At 35.4% G+C, this 20,525-nt stretch overlaps 1 protein-coding gene across 2 annotated transcripts; it reads right to left on the reverse strand.

Moving 5' to 3' along the window:
- Nucleotides 1-2,148: 2,148 nt before the first annotated feature.
- Nucleotides 2,149-18,885, reverse strand: LOC129509623 (zinc finger protein 300-like). 2 transcript variants are annotated; one of them, XM_055325401.1, is made up of 4 exons: nt 18,792-18,885; nt 17,386-17,512; nt 16,918-17,013; nt 2,149-4,639 (listed from the first exon to the last, which is right to left on the reverse strand). In XM_055325401.1, the coding sequence occupies exons 1-4, from the start codon at nt 18,879-18,881 to the stop codon at nt 3,096-3,098; spliced, it is 1,857 nt and encodes a 618-aa protein (XP_055181376.1). In that variant the 5' UTR covers nt 18,882-18,885; the 3' UTR covers nt 2,149-3,095. The 2 variants fall into 2 exon arrangements, with proteins under 2 accessions (XP_055181376.1, XP_055181377.1); XM_055325402.1 differs by lacking the exons at nt 16,918-17,013; nt 17,386-17,512; nt 18,792-18,885 and adding an exon at nt 5,117-5,327.
- Nucleotides 18,886-20,525: the final 1,640 nt, after the last annotated feature.

Genomic DNA, 20,525 nt, shown 5'->3' on the forward strand with positions numbered 1-20,525 from the left:
TACAACAGATCATAATATCACTTAGAACAATTATGCCAACAAACTGAATAACTGAGAAATAAATTCCTAGAAACATACAACATGAGACTGAATCATTCATAAAAAATCTTAACAGACCAATAACAAGTAAGAGACTGAATCAGTAATCAAAAACATCTCAAGAAAAGCTCAGGACCAGATAGTTTAACTGGAGAATTCTACCAAATATTTATGGAATTAACAATAATCTTACTTAAACTCTTAAAAAAAAAAAAAAAAAGGAAGAAGGCAACACTCCCAAATTTTACCAGGCCAGCATTACTTTTTTTTTTTTTTTAAGATTTTCTTTATTTGAGACCATGAGGGAAATCACAAGCGAGGGCGAGGGATAGAGGGAGAAGCAGGAATCCCTGCTGAGCAGGGAGCTAAATGCAGGACTTGATCCCAGGACCCTGGGATCATGACCTGACCCAAAGGCAGACACTTAACTGAGCCACCTAGGTGCCCCAAGGCAAGCATTACTTTGACACCAAAGCCAGATAAGGGCACTACAAAAAAAGAAAGTCCAATATTTCTGATGAATATATATGCAAAATTCTCAACAAAATATGGGCACACAGAATTCAACAGTACATTTACAGGGTTATACACCATGATCAACTGGGATTTATACCTGGGATGCAAAGATGTTACAACATATGAAAATTAATAGAAGTGATTCACCACATTAACAGAATAAAGGATAAAAAATCATCTCAACATATGCAGAAAAATTATTTGACAAAAATTCAACATCTTTTCACGATAAAAACTCAAGAAATTAGTCACAGAAAAAACGTACCTCCACATAATGAAGGCCAAGATATGACATGCTCACAGCTAATGTCATAATCAGTGATGAAGAGTTTTCTCTAAGATCAGGAACAATACAAGGATGCCCATCCTTGCCACTTCTATTCAACATAGTACTGGAAATATGAGACGTGTATTTCTAGACATGATGTATTTTTCATGCCATTGTAACTGATATCTTTACATTTTCACTTTACATCCATTGCATAAACTTTATTTTTAAAAACTTTATGTACAGAAACATTGCTATTTATTTCTAATAATTAACCTATACATTTTCATCTTCTATGCAGATCATTTGATCAACAAATAATGTTTTATTGCTTTCCGATCATACTAATTTTTTTCTTACCTGATTTCTCTGACTAGATCTTTCAACCCAATGTTGAATAAAACTGGTGAGAATGGACATTGTCTTTTTTCTAGATTTTAGGTGGAAATTTTTCTATACACCAGTATTAAATTTTGCTATATTTTATAGTACATATTATGTCATGATCAGAAGGGGAAAATGCAAAATGGGAGGCCCATAAGAATATAAGAACTCTCAAGTCTTTATTTTCTTTACATAATTTCCTGTTAGTATATTATCATTTCCTTTTCACAACATTTCTGTATGTTCCTGAGACCCTGATTTTCCTATGCTTCCATAAGGGTTAGGTGGAGCCAACTTTCATCAAGACCTCTCAAAGCAGATCACTCAATGGTACATGCCAGAAGGTTTTATTTCCCAGGTCCAAATGGCCAATTATATCCAGTATCAATCATTGTTCACAACAACACAAAGAATTTTCTCATACACATTTGCACATCTTTTTGAGGTATGCCATGTCCTCTCCAGAGATTACCACACAGAGTCTTATATCTCAGAGTAAACAAGGCCCTGCAGAGGAAGGGTCAGCTAACCAAGACATAAGAAGGAATCAAGCAGGAACTTTACTACAGAAATCATATTTAGCCACACAGGTCACTACATCCCTCCTACATATGATTTTTCCCCATTGAGATGTTTTCCTAAAGATTCTTATGGGAGAAGAGTTGGGCCCACAATGAAGAATACAGAAACATTTTAGAGACAGCAGGTAGGACTTTTATGTCCTGATTCATACCTGTCTGTGTAAGTTATCCCAGTCATGTCTTTGGCATCCCCTATGGGTTATTCTCTGAAGGCTACTCAATTATAATAACTGGTGCTTTTGGGAAAAGGTAACACATGATCTGTGGTGGTATCACACAGGGTCTTTAGGTGTATAAATCATAACTTGTGTTTTCAAAATGTAATAAAAATTGAGGTCTCCATAACAGTATGAGTTAGGCCACCAGAAACAAGGGCAGTGTAACTGACAAGAAAAGACAGGAAAGGAAACTGGGAATCAGAAACACAGCATCTAGAATGCAAATCAAGCTTAAAGGAATACAACTGGGTATTAGCAACCTCCTGCAAAAGAACAGGGAGGGAAAAAAAGGGATAAATATGAGCTAAACACATATTTTCTGCCAGAATTTTATATACAGATGAGGGGACAGATATTGTGGATGGAAAAGGGTTTCCCTGAAGTCACACAACCTGTGAGTAATGGAATAAGCATTAAAATCCCTGACCAGCTATGTCCTTCCATCATACCAAGCTCCTAGAGGGGAACAGTAAAAGAGAGAAATAGCAAGAAATGTCAATTCCAAGATCCTGGGTCCATCCACTGACACAGACCAACTTATACTCTTGAAATGAAACACACAAGCAAACAAAAAGACATTTATTGAACCTTATCAATCCAGCTTTCCATCTATCTAAAAGAATAATTTCACAGGTACCTTTAGGAGAAACAAATCCTTCCCCCAAGCACAGTTACTAGGTTGTAGCATCTTTTGACTCAAGCTTTCTTCATGTCCTCTATGGGGAATTACTACACAGTCATAATTATGCTAAGTTAATGTTAATAATATTACCGCATGTCCAATTCCTGTTATGTAACATAATCATAAATATCTAATTTCAAAATAAGCTATATTTGTAACTTTTTATATTTATCATTCAGTTCAAATCTCAAAAGTCTTACATCCATCCCATAATGAAAATGCCCATTCTTTATATAACTGAGATGTCTGTATTATCTCTGATAAAAAAATTAAACACATTAGGAACTTTATTTTGCTTGTGAAATTTTATCAGTAAAGATGCCATCAAACTAATGAAATCCATGAGCTTTGTATTATTTATTAAGGCTTGTGCAGATACCTTAGACTTTTCTGGGCTTAGCCCATTCTTATGATTTTACCACTGTATGAATTCTCTGATGTACAGTGAGTTGTGACTTCTGAATGAATGCTTTCCCACATACAGCACACCGATAGGGTCTTTCCCCAGTATGAATTCTCCGATGTACAACAAGGTCTGACTTCTGGGAAAAGGCCTTTCCACATTCAGCACATACATATGGTTTCTCTCCTGTATGAATGCGCTGATGCCCTGGGAGGTGGGACTTCTGAGAGAAGGCTTTTCCACATTCACTACATACATAAGGTTTTTCTCCTGTGTGAATTCTCTGATGTCCAATGAGGTGTGACTGCTGACAGAAGGCTTTTCCACATTCACTGCATTTATAAGGTTTCTCTCCAGTATGCGTTCTCTGATGTATGATGAGCTGTGACTTCCGGGAGAAGGTCTTCCCACATTCAGTACATTCATAAGGTTTCTCCCCAGTATGAATTATCTGATGTATAATGAGTTCTGACTTTCTGCTGAAGGCTTCCTCACACTGAGCACATTTGTAAGGTTTCTCCCCAGTGTGAATTCTTTTATGTATAATGAGGTGGGACTTCTCACAGAAGGCTTTCCCACATTCAGTACATTCATATGGTTTCTCTCCAGTATGAGCTCTATGATGTATAACCAGCTGTGACTTCTGGGAGAAGGCCTTCCCACATTGATTACATTCATAAGGTTTCTCTCCAGTGTGAATTCTCTGATGTATAATGAGGGGTGATTTCTGGGAGAAAGCTTTCCCACAGTCACTACATTCATATGGTTTTTCTCCAGAATGAACTCTCTGATGTATAATGAGGGATGATTTCTGAGAGAAAGCTTTTCCACATTCAGAACATTCATAAGGTTTCTCCCCAGTATGAGTTCTCTGATGTACAATGAGATGTGACTTCTCACTGAAGGCTTTCCCACATGCACCACAATCATATGGTTTCTCTCCAGTATGAGTTCGTTGATGTATTAGGAGTTGTGACTTTTTTAGAAAAGATTTTCCACATTCAATGCATTCACAGGTCTTCTCTCCAGTTTCATCATTCACATATTGAATAAGAGATTGTTTATTGCTGATAATCTTTCCACATTGACTACCTTCACAGTGTTTCACCCCATTCTGATTTTTTTCATGTTTAGAATAGGAAGAAATAAGTGTGCTCCCACATCCAAAATTCTCATCAGTGTTTTTTCTTGCATAACCCCTAGTACAATGGAATAACTTTATATTAGGTTCCAAGCTCTTTTCAAATGAGTTACATTTACACAGTCTTTGTTTTGAAGCATCTAGGTCTGTGTAGTCATGAAATCGTTTTCCTAATGCCTTAAATGAATAGCCAGACTCTTCAACAACTGTTTTATTTTTGATGGCCATGACTTGCCTGAGAAGTCTGTTTTGATTTTCCTGATCTCTCTCCACCTGGTCATCATCCTGCCAGACTTTAAAAATGGAGTACAATGAACGATCTCTTGTTACACTTTCCAATATCTCCTTATGGAAGGAAACACCTCCAAGCATATCCAATTGAGGATTTTCGAGTCTATTCTCACTCTCTGAAAGAATAAAAAAATAAATAAGACCAAACAGATAAAAAGACCTAGTAGAGGGCAAAAGAGGTAAACCAAATGGATGATACATGATGGTCCAACAGACAGAATTGGGAGGCCAAAAGGCCATTTGAAACATGTAAACCCATCACATGAGTAATTAAAGATGGACATTACTTCTGATAGTGGTGGCATGAAGTAGTTGAGGAATTTTCCTCCCCAAAAAACAAAACAAAAAAAGATTAAAAAACAAAACAGGGACACCTGGGTGTCCCAGCGGTTGAGCATCTGCCTTTGGCTTAAGGTGTGATCCTGGGGTCCAGGATCAAGTCCCACATCGGGCTCCTTTTGGGGAGCCTGCTTCTCCGTCTGCCTATCTCATGAATAAATAAATAAAATCTTTTTTTAAAAAAACCACACAACTAATTTAGGGCACTGAAAAACTACCAACGAGAGGTAATAAGCTGAAAAGTGCTTACTCACCAAACATTTCTACTTGATTAGGTAAGAATGGGGCGCTTGTGGCATTCTTTCCTAGGGTTTTCTCATCTCCCATCCTGTAACCTAATCCACAGGTTACAGCTTAATGCTATTTAGTAGAGCAGCTAGAAACTTAACAGGAATTTGAAAACAAAAAAGTCATTGAAAGGTTGAGATAATAAACTCTTCCTATACCCCACCTGACCACTAAAATATTTGTGCAAAGATATCCTATAGAGTCCAGCAGTGATTGGAAGTTTAGAAAGTCTTGCAAATTTTTTATACCTTTAAAGTGTTCTGACATATGTGCAACTCAGGCAGCAAAGAGTGAAAGCCACAACTGCCTTTTGATGTCTAATACCACCTCTGTCCAAATCATTAGCTCACCTCTACTTTATCCAGGTGAAGAGGAGTCTCTTAGAGAGCCAGACTTCAACACACAAATAAAAACTAAACAGAGGCATCAGCAATGACACTCTGTGGGAGAGACAGATGTCACAGTTTAAGCCCAAGCAAGTTAGATGCCTCTAAGACAAAACAAAAACCCTCAGAAGGACCAGAAAAATCCAGACTACAGTAGATCATCATCTACAATGTAGAGTTTTCAACCAAAAATTACCAGACATATAAAGAAACAGAAAACTGTGGCCTAAACTAAGGAATAAAACCAGTCAATAGAAGGTGATTCTACATAGGTACAAATGCTGTATTTTGTAAATAAAGATCCCAAAGAAGGTATTATAAACATATTAAAGAACTTCAAGGAAAACACTGTTAGAGAATAAGTGAATGAATATGTAATTTTAAAAGAGAAAAAAGTATACAAAGGAACTAATTTGACTCTTTTGTACCATGATTGTAGTGGTAGTTAATTTACTTACTCTATGCCTAATCTTTACTTTGTGTAAGTCAAAACATAAAAGAACCAAATGAAAATTCTAAGACTGAAATTAAAATTTCACCAGATGGGCTTACTAGATTTGAGAAAGCAGAAAGCAAAATCAGAATAAGTAAATTTAAATAAATCACTAAAAATTAAGTAAGCCAAAGAACAAAAAGAGATTATAAAAAAAATAAACAAACCTTCAGATATATGTGGTGTAATATTAGGCATTCTATCCAGTATGTGTATAGTTGGAGTGTTTCAAAGGGAAAGAAAAAAAGTCAAGAAAAAAATTAGAGGGCCGCTGGGTGGCTCAGTGGTTTAGCACACCCTTCAGCCCAGGGCCTGATCCTGGAGATCCAGGATCAAGTCCCACATCGGGTTCCCTGCATGGAGCCTCCTTCTCCCTCTGCCTGTGTCTCTGCCCCTCTCTCTCTCTCATAAATAAATAAAATTTTAAAAAATTAGGGATCCCTGGGTGGCGCAGTGGTTTAGCGCCTGCCTTTGGCCCAGGGCACGATCCTGGAGACCCGGGATCGAATCCCACGTCGGGCTCCCGGTGCATGGAGCCTGCTTCTCCCTCTGCCTATGTCTCTGCATCTTTCTCTCTCTCTCTGTTTGTGACTATCATAAATAAATAAAAAATTTAAAAAAAATTTTTTTTAAAAATTAGAAACATGCCTTTAAAATCACCCAGTTGGTGACAAACATTAATTTACATATCTAAGAAGCTCCATAAACTACAGGCAGGATACCTAGGTAACTAGTCACATCAAAATCAAATTGCTGGGGCAGCCCGGGTGGCTCAATGGTTTAGTGCCTGCCTTCAGCCCAGGGCCTGATCCTGGAGACCCAGGTTCATGTCCCAGTCAGGCTCCCTGCATGGAGCCTGCTTCTCCCTCTGCCTATGTCTCTGCCTCTCTCTCTATCTCTGTGTCTTTCATGAATAAATAAAATCTTTAAAAACAAAACAAAACAAAATCAAATTGTCAAAAAATGAAGAGAAAGAAAAATCTTGAAAGTAGTAAGAAAAAAATGACACATCATGCTTAGGAGAGTAATAGTAGTGCAAGTTGAGTTTCAACACACTAAAAAAAACTGAAACACTGGAGTGACACATTCAAAATACTAAAAGAAAGCAACTTGTCAACCAAGAATTCTATATCAAGTGAAACTTTCCTTTAAACATGGCAAAATAAAGGCATTTGCAGATAAACAAAAATATCTGCTAGCAGAACTGATTTACAAAATATACTAAAGAAAATCTCTCTGACAACATAATACCAGATGATAAGTTAAATCCACAGGACACTAGGGTTTTTTTAAGTGTGTAGGTAAATATAAGGAATTTAGATGTCTGTTTTTTCCTTTTCTTTTGTTTAAAAAACTTTTTAAAGAAAAAATAACAACATTGTCAAACCTATGACAAACTTAAGTGTAACATACATGATTAAAAGAACAAAGCAGGGACACCTGGGTGGCTCAGTAGCTGAATGTCTGCCTTTGGCTCAGGTCATGATCCCAGGGTACTGGGATCAAGTCTTGAATCAGGCTCCCTGCAGTGAGCTTGCTACTCCCTCTGCCTATGTCTCTGCCTCTCTCTGTGTGACTCTCATGAATAAACAAAATCTTAAAAAAACAAAAAACAAAAAACAATACCAAAGCAGCACAGGATGGTCAGGGAGAGTAGAAAACGGAACTGTGCTACTGCAAAGTTTCTATGTTTTGCCAGAAAAATAAAGAGGTATTAACATGCAGTAGGTTATAAGAAGTTAAATATCACATTGTAATCCCCACTGCTATATCACACACATAGAACTATGAAGAAAAATTCAACCGGGCAATTAAGATGGTATGCCAAAAAATGTTCTTTAAACATAAAAGACAGGAAAAGAAAAAGAACCTAAAGAGAGATTAAAGAAATAGAAAACAAATAGCAAAATGGCAAATATAAATCAAAACAAATCAACAATTACATTAACTGGGAATGGAATAATATTCTAATCAGAAACCATCAGACTGGATTAAATGGTAAGAATCAACTGTACATTATAAGAATTTTATTTTATTTTATTTTATTTTTTTTTGAGTTAAAGGACAGAGGTTTATTAGGATACAAAGAAAGCTCTCAGGAGTGAGAGGGGTCCCAACAGGGTTGCCCAAGAAATTAATTTTAAATTCAAAGACAGGCTAAAAGTAAAAGAATGGGAGGGAAAACATCATGCAAACTATAAGCACAAGAGAGGTAAAGTAACTATATTAATATTAGATAATATAGACTTCAAGACAATAAATATTATTAGGAACAAAGAAGTATATTTCAAAATTGTGAGATCTGCAAAAAGATAGAAAAATTATAAATGTATCTCTACCTACCACAAATGCCCACAACACACAAACCACAACAAAAATAAAAGGAAAAACAAATTAGTAATTATGTCCAGAGATTTCAACATCCCTCTCACAAAGATTTCTAAAACAAGTATACAAAAAAATCATTAAGCATCAATGAACCTGACCTAACATCTGTAGATATCCCATCCAATAACAGAACACACATTCATTTCAAGAATACATGAATCAGACATCAGAATAGACTATATATTGGGCTTCAAAACAAGCTGCAATTTTATGAGGATAGAAATTATACAGAGTATATTCTCCAACCATAATTAAATTAGAAATAAATAATGAAAGGGATCTTGAAAATTCCAGCAAACATTTGGAAAACAATATACATATAAATAACCTGTATGTTAAACAGTCTAGTAAGAAATAGAAAATAACTTGAAGTGACTGAAAATGAAAACAATCTATCACATGTTCTGAAACAAAGTTAAAAAAGGAATACTTAAGAAGGCAAGTTGTATGCAGGTAGTCCTCACCTTGAATGATTCCAATATGCATGAATTTCAGTTAGCACAGTTTAGTTACATAACACCAGTCTGGCAACATTACAGTTAACATTTTAATTACCACAGTATACTATTTATGACTAATGGCATAAAGTACAAACTTCACTGCTAGCACTTCCATCCAAAATCCCTGTGTAAATAACAGATACGCTTCATGATCTGTACCTAATCATTTCACTTATTTCAAAGTCTATTGATTTTTAACTGCACATCTGTTATCCAATATATATACAGAATGCAAAATGTATAGGTGTGTTTCCTCCTTGTCTCCCACAAACGGTATTTTACAAATGTGAATAATTAAAAAGGGAAAGTGGCCTACAAAGCTGAAAATGCAGCAAAGAAACAACACTAACAACACTGGATGTGTTTAGAAAATAACTGATCACAGAAATGGTAGCACTGCCACTATTGATGAGATTTTAGGTATGTAGCCAGAACTTAGTGAAGGCAAAACTTACCGACATAAATTCTTGGGTTATGATGAAAAGAATAAATATATTACACAGAAAATGAACCTGGAGAAAATCTTTACATTATCTTGGATATATATCACAACACTGAAAACACAAAGGGTAAAATGCTGGTAGCTAATCCAATCTAGAAAAGAGTTTGATAATTTGGTAAGGCATAAAAAACAAGTTCACTTCCTATCATAAGTTATATAATGATAAGAAGGTAGACACTGTTCAAACTACTCTATATAAGATTGTTGAAAAAACATTTTCAATGCTGTCAGTGTTTTAAATTGCAAGGTAGTAACTATTTATTTTACTGTATTTTCATTTCTCTATACAGTTATAACAAATAGACTGTTTTGAATGTTTTCACAAAAACGTTTAAATGTCACAAAACAATTGTAGTTTTTTCCCTTGATTATGAAGATTACTTTGCAAAGTTTTAACTTCTATGGTAACTTTTATGGTCCCTCACTACCATACAAGGTGAGAATTACCTGTATTTAAATGCTCATATTAGAAAACAATATGAGTCTCAATTAATAATCTAAGTTTCCACCTTAAAAAGCTAGAAAAAGAACAAATTAAACCCAAAATAAGTAGAAGAAAGGAAAAATAAAGACCAGAGTGGAAGTCAATGAAACAGAAAATGGACAAATAGAAAAAATATCAATGAAATAAACTGATCTGAAAAAACTAATAAAATTAACATGTTTTAGCTAGCAATGAGAAAAAAAAAGCAGGCATAAAGTAGCAACATCAGCAAAGAAAGACAGAACATCTCTAGACTAAATCCTACAGACATAAGAAAAAATAAAGAATTATGAAAGATTTTATACCAATGAATTTGACAATTTGAATAAAATAAAAAACATTCTTTTAAAGGACATGAATTACCAGAACTGGCTCAAGAAAAAAAGGTAACTTGAATAGATTCACATCAAGGAAAGAAACTTAGTAAATTAAAATCTTCCCACAAAAAAATGTTCAGACCTAGACTGGTAATTTCCATTACTGTAATAAACCATAACCATGAGTGTGATACCTTCTCTAGGTCTGTGGGCTCCTCTAGTAAATCATCAAACCTAAGGGTGGTCTTCCAGACCCCCAGTACATGTAGCAAACCAAATCCAGCAATATATAAAAAGAATTATACACCATCACCAAGTGGAACTTGTCCCAGAATGTAATGTTGGTTTACTATCCAATAACAGGTTAATTGAACAGCATAAAAACAGACCATCTCAGTAAATGCAGAAAATGCATTTGTCAAAATCTAACACATTTTCAGGATAAAAACATCAACAAAATTGGAATAAAAAAGAAATTCTTCAACCTGACAAAAGGCATGACAACTTACAGCTAATATACTTAACAGTGAAAGACTGGTTTTTCCCCCCTAAGATCAGGAATAAGACAAGGAGGTCCATTCACCATCCTATTCAATATTGCACTGGAAGTTCTAGCCAGGGTACTTAGGCAAGAAAATGAAATAAAAGGAATCCAATGTGTGAAGGAATGTCTCAATTTGTAGATGACAAAACCATTTATACAGAAAATCCTAGGAAATCAACTAAAGAACAATTAGAATAAATGAATTTATTATTAAGTCTGCAGAGTAACAGACCAATATACAAAATCAATTCTATTTCCATATACCTACAATGGACAATACAAAAATTAAATTAATGAAACAACTGTATATACAATAGCATCAGACAGAATAAAATACTAAGTAATAAATTTAACAATTATAGAATTTATACTTTGAGAACTATTGTCAAAAACATTAATCTAAATGAAAGAGGAAAATTACATGTTCTGCAGATTGGAAGATTTAATATTGTTAAGACAACAGTACTCCTCAAATTGATCTATAAATTCAACTAATCTTTGTCAGAATCTAAAGATAGTTATTTGTAGAAATGGATACACTTATTCCAAAATTCATATGAACCCTCAAGAGCCAAGGTTTCCAGTCTTGGAAAAGAAAAACAATGTTAGAAGAATGGCATTTCCCAATTTCAAAACTTACTACAAGCAACAATAGTCCAGAGATTGGCATAAAGACAGATCTATAGGCAGATAGAATAGTATAGTCAGAAATAAACCCGTTCATTTAAGGCTAATTGATCTTTGGCTAAGGCTCCAAGATCATTCAATAGGAAAAGAATAATCACTTCAATAAATAGTGCTGGAACAAATTCATTCTATGATGCCATCATTACCCTGATTCCAAAACCAGATAAAGACATCACACAGAAAAAGAGAACTACAGGTCAATATCTCTGATGAACATACATGCGAAAATCCTCAACAAAATATCAGCAAACAAATCCAATAATACATCTAAAAAAATCATTCGCCATGATCAAGTGGGATTTATTCCTGGCTTGCAAGAGTGGTTCAATATTCCCAAAAGAATCAACTGATATGTCACATCAATAAGAAAAAGGATAAAGCCAAGTGATCATTTCAATAGATACAGAAAAAGCATTTGACAAGGTATAACATATATTCGTGATAAATGTTTCCTCAACAAAGTAGATTTAGAGGGAACATGCCTCAACATAAAGACCATATATGAAAAACCTACAGCTAACATCATACTCAATGTGGGAAAACTGAGAGCTTTTCCTCTAAGGTCAGGAATAAAGGATGTCCATTTTTATTCAACATGGTACTGGAAGTACTAGCCACAGCAATAAAAGGCATCCAAATTAGTAAGGAAGAAGTAAAACCTTCAGTATTTGTAGATGACATAATACTATATACAGAAAATCTTAAAGACTCCACCAAAAAGCTTCTGGAAATGATAAATGGATTTAGTAAACTCACAGGATACACTGTCAATGTACAGAAATTCATTGCATTCCTATTAAATGTATAATAATATATATTATATATAATATATATAATTCATATTAAATAATGAAGGCGCTAATAGAAAAATTAAGAAAACAATCTCATTTACAGCTGTACCAAAAATAATAAAATACCTAGGAATAAACTTAACCAAAGAGATGAAAGATTTGTATTCTGAAAACTATAAAACATTGATAAAAGAAATTAAGATAACACAAACAAAAAGACATTCCATGCTCAATGATTGTAAGAACAAATATTGTTAAAATTTCTATACTACCCAAAGCAATCCACACATTTAAGGCAATCCCTATCAAAATACCAACGCATTATTCACAAAACTAGAAGAAAAAAATCCTAAAATTTGTATGGAACTTCAAAAGATCCAGCATAGCCAAAGCAATTAAGAAAAGAAAAACAAAACTGGAGGCATCACAATTCTAGACTTCACATTATATTACAAAACTGCAGTAATCAAAACAGTATGGTACTGGTACAAAAATAGACACATGGATCAAAAGAACAGGATAGATAGCCCAGATATAAACCCACAATTCTGTGGTCAATTAATCTGCAACAAAGAAGGCAAGCATATGCAATGGAAAGATAGTCTCTTCAACAAGTAGTGTTGAGAAAATTGGACAGCTACATGCAAAAGAATGAAAATGGACCACTTTCTTACACCTTACACAAAAATATACCCAAATGCACTAAGGACCTAATTGTGAGATCTGAAACCATAAAAATCCTAGAAGAGTACAGACAATAATTTCTCTGACATCTGCCATAACAACATCTTTTTAGATATGTCTCCTGAGGCAAAGGAAACAAAAAGGAAAAATAAATTATTAGGACTGCATCAAAATAAAAAGCTTCTGCACAGCAAAGAAAATAACCAGTAAAACTAAAAGACAACTTACAGAATGGGAGAAGATATTTTCAAATGATATATCTGATAAAGGGCTAGTATCCAAAATATATAAAGAACTTATACAACTCAATACTCAAAATCCAAATAATCCAATTAAAAATGGGCAGTAGATATGAACAGCCATATCTCCAAAGACAACATCCAGATGGCCAACAGACAGGAAAATATGCTCAACATCATTCATCATCAGGGAAATGCAAATCAAAACCACAATGAGTTATCCCCTCATACCTGTCAGAATGTCTAAACTCAAAAGCTCAAAAAACAAGAGTTGGGGAGGATGTGGAGGCAAAGGAACACTTGTGCACTGCTGGTGTGAATGCAAACCAGTGCAGCCAGTATGCAAGACAGTATGGAGGTTCCTCAAAAAATTAAAAACAGAACTACCCTATGATCGGTAATCACATTACTGGGTATTTACCCAAAGAATACAAAAATCCTAATTCAAAGGGATATATGCATCCCTATGTTTATTGCAGCACTATTTACAATAGTTAATTTATGGAAGCAGGCTAAGTGTCCATCAACAGATGAATGGATAAAAAAGATGTGGTATATTGTGTATATCAATGGAATATTATTCAGCCATAAGAAAGAATGAAATCTTGCCATTTGCAACATATATGGATCTCGAGAGTATAATACTAAATGAAATAAGCCAGAGAAATATTTGATTTTACTCCCATGTAGAATTTAAGAAACAAACAAATGAACAAAAAAAAAAAAAAAAAACTAAACAAAAAAAGAAACCAAAAAAGAGACTCAACTATAGAGAACAAACAGAGGTCGAGCAGAGGGAAGGTGGGTGAGGGGATGGGTGAAATAGGTGAAGGGGATTAAAGGTACACTTACCTTGATGAGCACTAAATAATATAAGGAATTGCTGAATTGCTAGGTTGTACACCCGAAACTAATACAACACTGTATTTAACTACACTAGTATTTAAAAAATATATAAATAGGGGGATCCCTGGGTGGTTCAGTGGTTTGGTGCCTGCCTTTGGCCCAGGGCACGATCCTGGAGTCCCGGGATTGAGTCCCGCGTCAGGCTCCTGGCATGGAGCCTGCTTCTCCCTCTGCCTGTGTCTCTGACTCTCTCTCTCTCTGTCTGTGTGTCTATCATAAATAAATAAATAAATAAATAAATAAATAAATACATAAATAAATAAATCTTTTTAAAAAATAAAAATAATAAATAAAAACACATAATAAAAATCAAAATAAATTAAATAAATGGTGCTGGAACACATGGATTGCCACATGCAAAGAATGAAGTTGGACCCTTACTTCACACCACATGCAAAAATTAACTCAAAATGGATCAAAGACCTAGATGTAAGAGCACTAAAAGTATAAAACTTTTAGAAAAAACTTGGGGTAAATCTTCATGACCTTGGATTCGGCAATAGATTCTTGGACATGACACCAACAGCACAAACAACAAAAGAAAAATAGAGAAACTGGACTTCATCAAAATTAAAAAATCTTGTGCTTGAAAGAATACTATCAAGAGAGTGGAGAGACAACCCACAAGATGGAAGTATTTGCAAATCATATGTCTGGTTAAGAGACTTAAGTCAAATGAGAACTCTAGAAGCTTCCAGGTTGGTGAACACATGGAGGTGCTGGGAGAGTGATACACCAGGAGAAGGGTATGTAGTAAGTTCTGCGGCCTTTCCCCGTACCCTGCCCTATGAATCCCCGCATCTGGATGTTTCTGGGTTACATCCTTTTATGGTAAACTGGCAATCTACATAAAGCAAAGAAGAGCTATGAGAGTCCTCCAGATTTCTCTTCCCCTGTATCAGTGACAAAGTGGACTGCAGATGGTGTTAACTTCACTCAATTTGGATTCCTGAGGCATATAGAGCATGCCCCCTGCTGAACTGTGTTGGAAACGTAGCATGTAAAGGAAACAAACACTGTTGTGTTAAAGCATTGGCACTTAGAGATTAATTTGTAATACAGTAATATCTAGCCTGTCCTAATTAATAATAAAATTAATACCAGAAGAAAATAACAAAAAAGAACTCTATAAAATTCACTTTATCCATACAAAGAACCTTTACATAAAAGCTCCATATAAGTTCTATATAAGAATTTTATCTCTATAAGGAATTCTTACAACTCAACAATAAAAAGACAATTCCAAATAGACAAAGGATCTCAACAGACTATTTTCCAAAGAAGATGCAGAATGGCCAACAAGCAGATGAAAATATATTCAATATAATTAGTCATTACAGACCATTTTACTTAAACACAAAGTTCCTATATGACCCAGCAATTCCACGCCTAGGTATATACCAAAGAAAAAGTTAAGTGTATGTCTACACAAAAACTCATACATGAATGCTTATAGTAGCATTATTCATGTTACCAAAAGGTGGAAATAAGCCAAATATCCATTAACTAATAATTGTACAACCAAATGTAGTATATCCATACAATGGAGTATTATTCAGCCAAAAAGAAATGAAGTACTGATATATGCTATAATGTTGACAACCCTCAAAAATGGTGTGGTAACCAAAAGAAGCCAGTCACAAAACGCCACATGTTATATGATTTCATTTTTTTAAATATGATTTCATTTAAATAAAATACCAAGAGTAGGCAAATCAACAGAGAGTGAAAGCAGACAGTAGTAGTTGCTTAGGTCTGGGAGATGGGGAGCAGGAGTGTGATAGCTCAGGAATGTGACATAATTTCTTTTGCAAGTGATAAAAATACTTTAAAATTGACTGTGGCAATCGTTATACATATCTGTGAATACACTATAAACCACTGAGTTAAAAAAAAACAGAGTTGTTAACTTTGAATGAGTGAATTGTAAGGCATGTAAGTTATATCTTAAACTCATTTATTTTTTTTAAATTTTTTATTTATTTATGACAGTCACAGAGAGAGAGAGAGAGAGAGAGAGAGAGAGAGGCAGAGACACAGGCAGAGGGAGAAGCAGGCTCCATGCACCAGGAGCCCGACGTGGGACTCGATCCCGGGTCTCCAGGATCGCGCCCCGGGCCAAAGACAGGCGCCAAACCTGCGGCACCCAGGGATCCCCTCTTAAAGTCATTTAAATAAAACAATAACAAAATTTCAGGGTATAGCTACAAGTATGGACTTTTAACTGTCTGTATTCACACTCTGTATCCATGTTTATATTCCATTACTCCCCAATAAATATTTTTTATTGAAGTTAAGCCTAGCAAATTCCTGCAGAAAAGCCATAACGATTCCTAACTCCAAGAATTTGTACACATCCACTGCTAGAGCTTACCTTCACCCTCCTCCTGCCTAACCCACCCTTCAAATATACTTGAGAGTAGCTGGTTCATGCTTGGAAAAAATGCCTTCTTAAGTTATGCCACATCTCTTTAGACTATAATTTTCAGTGAACTCCTAAAACATTAACTATACTGGTTATACAATTTTATACAGCCATGAACTTTGATGTCTTGTCTTTCCGTGTATAACCTATGGTCCTGAAAAGCATCTGACTTCTATTGCCTTTGAATTTCTTCTAGAAAGGCACTACAGATATGATTGTTGAGTGATTCGGTGAGAAATTTTTCTTTTCTTCATGATTAATTAACAAGTTGTTGAATACTTACATGTTCAGCAGAGGAGCAAGAAAGAATAGGAGCTGCCAACCTGAGTGGAAGCATAAGTCTCAGCCACCAGCCAATTAAAAACAAAACCAAGGGAACTGAGATTTCACTTCCATTGACTCCCACCTGCCAGATTTTTACCTGGATAGATCCAATTTGGTATGTCTCTCTTTATGATCCATGGCTCTTCTCCTTGTTCCAACTTTGAGATGACATCTGGTTTGGAAACTGGATGTCCTATTACAGGGAAATCAGAGAGGAATTGGGTTGACTATACTGAAGAAAACAGAAAGGGTGATAGGCACCCGGATTGTTCAGCTGGTCAAGTGTCTGACTCTTAATCTCAGTTCAGGTCTTGATCTCAGAGTTGTGAGTCAAGATCTACTTAAAAAAAAAAAAAAAAAAAAAAAAGGCTGCTATTTAAAAAGCCCCACAGTGAAGCTGTCCAGCTGGCTCAGCAAAACATTGACCTTCTGCTGGAGAGAGAAAAGAACACAAATTTAGTCATTACCTATGTCAGGAACCCATCCACCTTGTCAACTTGATCAAGTGAGAAGAGAGAGGCATGGGATTAGAAGATGTTGAGATATCTGGGGAAGCCATCCTTACCCAATGAGACTAGGTGGCTGAAGTTCTCCAGCATCACATCTCTGTATAGGGTCCTCTGAGCAGGATCCAGTTGCTGCCACTCCTCCTTGGTGAAAGCTACAGCCACATCCTCAAACGACAATGGACCCTATAACAGCATGCTCCATTTCAATCTGAAGTGATCATTCTCATTTTTACCATAGCATGCCAAACCATATGCCCAGTTCTACATCATGCCTATTTAGAAAAATGATGTAAAATTCTGTATTTAGCAAAAAGAGTCAAACACATCAGAGGAACAGAAGAGCAAAAGAGACTTAATCACAAATGGGAATTCAATAAAGGTAGCATTTTGAATAAATGAGTTATTCGGCAAATGATATTGGGAAAACTGGATAGTCAATCAGTTAAATAATGAAGTTGAAACTTCACATTTTAAAAACAATAGAATCAATAATTTTCAGATGGAGAAAAAAAATCTAAGCATCATATTAATACTGGTTATCCTAGGAGGAAGAAAATGCTAGGGTCCCTTTCACTTTATAATTTTTATTTTTTGTATTTTTTAAAATGTTTTTACCAAGTAGGGATAATTCAGTCCAGGACAAAAAATAGTAAAATGATTTTATAAACTAAAAAAAAAAAGGGGGGGGGGACCAAAAACTGGCATTCAGTTGAGGAGCATCCTCACAAACCCTGAGACCATAGCAAGGCTATGGAGAATCAGAGACCCCTGTGCTCCAAGTGTTTGCCAGTGAATTTTAGGTAAAGAACTGCCTATTTGGAAGAAATAATTACTTTAGAGACAAATAGATACTCATCATTCCATTTTATCTAGGTTTTATCTCTGGATAAAATGTACCTTAGTTCCTCAAAGAATAATGTTTATGGAGTTCAGCTCTAAGATTATGACAACTGCCCTCTAAAAAAAATATTTAAAGACACAATCACAAAAAAAATCTACTGACCCATTTATGCAGAACATCAGGACATCATCTAAAGAAGACCCTCCCAAAAGAAATTTCTTTTGTCCTAAAGGCAAGAAATACTTTCATTGAAAATTGAGCTGATTTCTATTTGTGGAGAATGCCAAATCATGTATAGGATGTCCTCTATCTCTCCACTGTGGCTGCTAGAAAAGATGGAACAAATCTGCACTTTATTTTTTTCAAATTTGCACTTTATTACATACTTATATAAAATAAACACAATGTAAATATAATGTATATTATATCTATATAAGACTTATATATACATACATGAACTAAATAGTTATTTTATGTGGCTTAAAAGCACATAATCTACATATTATACAGCAACTCGTTCCAAGTCTTTGTTCTACGTTTTCCCTAATTCTAATTTTTAGTTTTCTGCACTTTTCCATTTGATTATATGGAAACTAACTACAAAATAAGCAAGCAACTCACATGAGACTTGGTCATTTTCTGTTTTTCTTCCAAAAGAGCAGAGGTGTGAGGAATCAGGACTGAAAGACAGACTATATCTCCAGGAGCCATTTACCAGTCTAGAAACAACCACCAATAGAAGTCAGATGGGAAACAGGCCATGCTGTAGAAGGGTCTGTAAGCACCATGTGAAAAAAAAAAGTTCTCTTGTGATCATATGATCACAGAGAACTTGTAGAAGGTATATTTTTAATTGGTTGAATGCAGATATTTCTGTTGATATACAAACACCTTATTGTTCCCCTTTGAACTAGCAATTCTCTTTGTAATTCTATCTGTAAGACTCTAAATAAGACAATAGTCATGTATACATATATACGTAAGAGTTAACTGAAGACAGAGCAGTTCCCTGATAATAACCAAGTAGAAAACCAAGGAATGCACCCATATTCCCTAGTCACAAGCAGCTGGCAAAATCCTAAGAACTCTTTTATATTTTCCCCTAACCCAGCAAATTCTCTTGCCAAATCAAAATTCACAGATTAAAACTGTTGATTTTGGGACACCTGGGTGGCTCAGTGGTTGAGTGGCTGCCTTTGGCTCAGGTGGTGATCCCAGGGTTCTGGGATCCAGTCCTACATTCAGGCTCCTCGGAGGGAGCCTGCTTCTCCCTCTATGTCTCTGCCCTTCTCTCTGTGTCTCTTATGAATAAATTTTTAAAATCTTAAATAAATAGATAGATAAATAATAAATAAATAAATAAATAAATAAATAAATAAATAAATAAATAAATAAACCTTGATTTTAGCATGTTTTTTGTTTAAGTTTGTATGGCTGATATTCAGTAGTGCGGTTGCCTACGTAAGAAAATAGTGTCAGGTTAGAACCTTTGAAACAGGAATATACTACAATCCAGAAAGATACTTACCTGGTAAATTCTTCTCAGTCCCAGGATGGGTCACACAGAGAAGACTGAACTCATTCACAAGAAGTGAGTATTCCCATGAAAGGTAGATAGTTTCCTATAGGGTTATCCCAGGCTTGTTCAAAATCAACCTCGAAGGAAAACCATCAATCCTCCTCTCTGGACATCAAACTGTGGAATAAGTAAAAAGCAGGTGTTTTAATAAATGTTTGCTGAACAGAATATAGAACAATTTCAATAGACAGAAAGATGCAGGGCTGAAATCGCACCTCATATATGAAAAATAAAAAAAACTGGCACTCAAATTCTCTTATTTAACATCATTACCCAGAACATCAGCATCAGACAAGGCCACTCTGTGACCATGACGGAACAAGACAGAAACAAGACCTCTCCAAAATCATGTCTGAACATAGACCCAAAGCACCAGCAGGGTCCAACCCCGTCTCCGAGTTAACAGGAGCTACTGCTACCTCCTTACCTATTACAGCTTCAGCTTCAGGGCAGTCTTTCCTCTCTCTAGATTCATGGACATTGCCCAACACTGAATTCCTCCACTTCCTCACAACATCCAAGTCAGAGCAAGGCCCACCCCCTTAGGCCCTCCCCAAAATCACCTAACAAGGAGAAATCCTAGAAGAAGTTCTAAGACCCTCTTACGGAGAAGCCCCCACTTTCCTCACGGTGCGCGCGTTCCCAACTAGATGCTAGAGCCATAAACTCAACTAATTCAACTACAGGGTGTTCTGGGGGTCTTCGGCTAGAGAGAATTAACCACGGTAGACCTTTAGATTTGTTTGCTCTCACGTTGGAAGGACGTTTTCTTCCTT

This window comes from Nyctereutes procyonoides, unplaced genomic scaffold (assembly GCF_905146905.1).
Source record: "Nyctereutes procyonoides isolate TBG_1078 unplaced genomic scaffold, NYPRO_anot_genome, whole genome shotgun sequence".
Taxonomy (NCBI): Eukaryota; Metazoa; Chordata; class Mammalia; order Carnivora; family Canidae; genus Nyctereutes; species Nyctereutes procyonoides.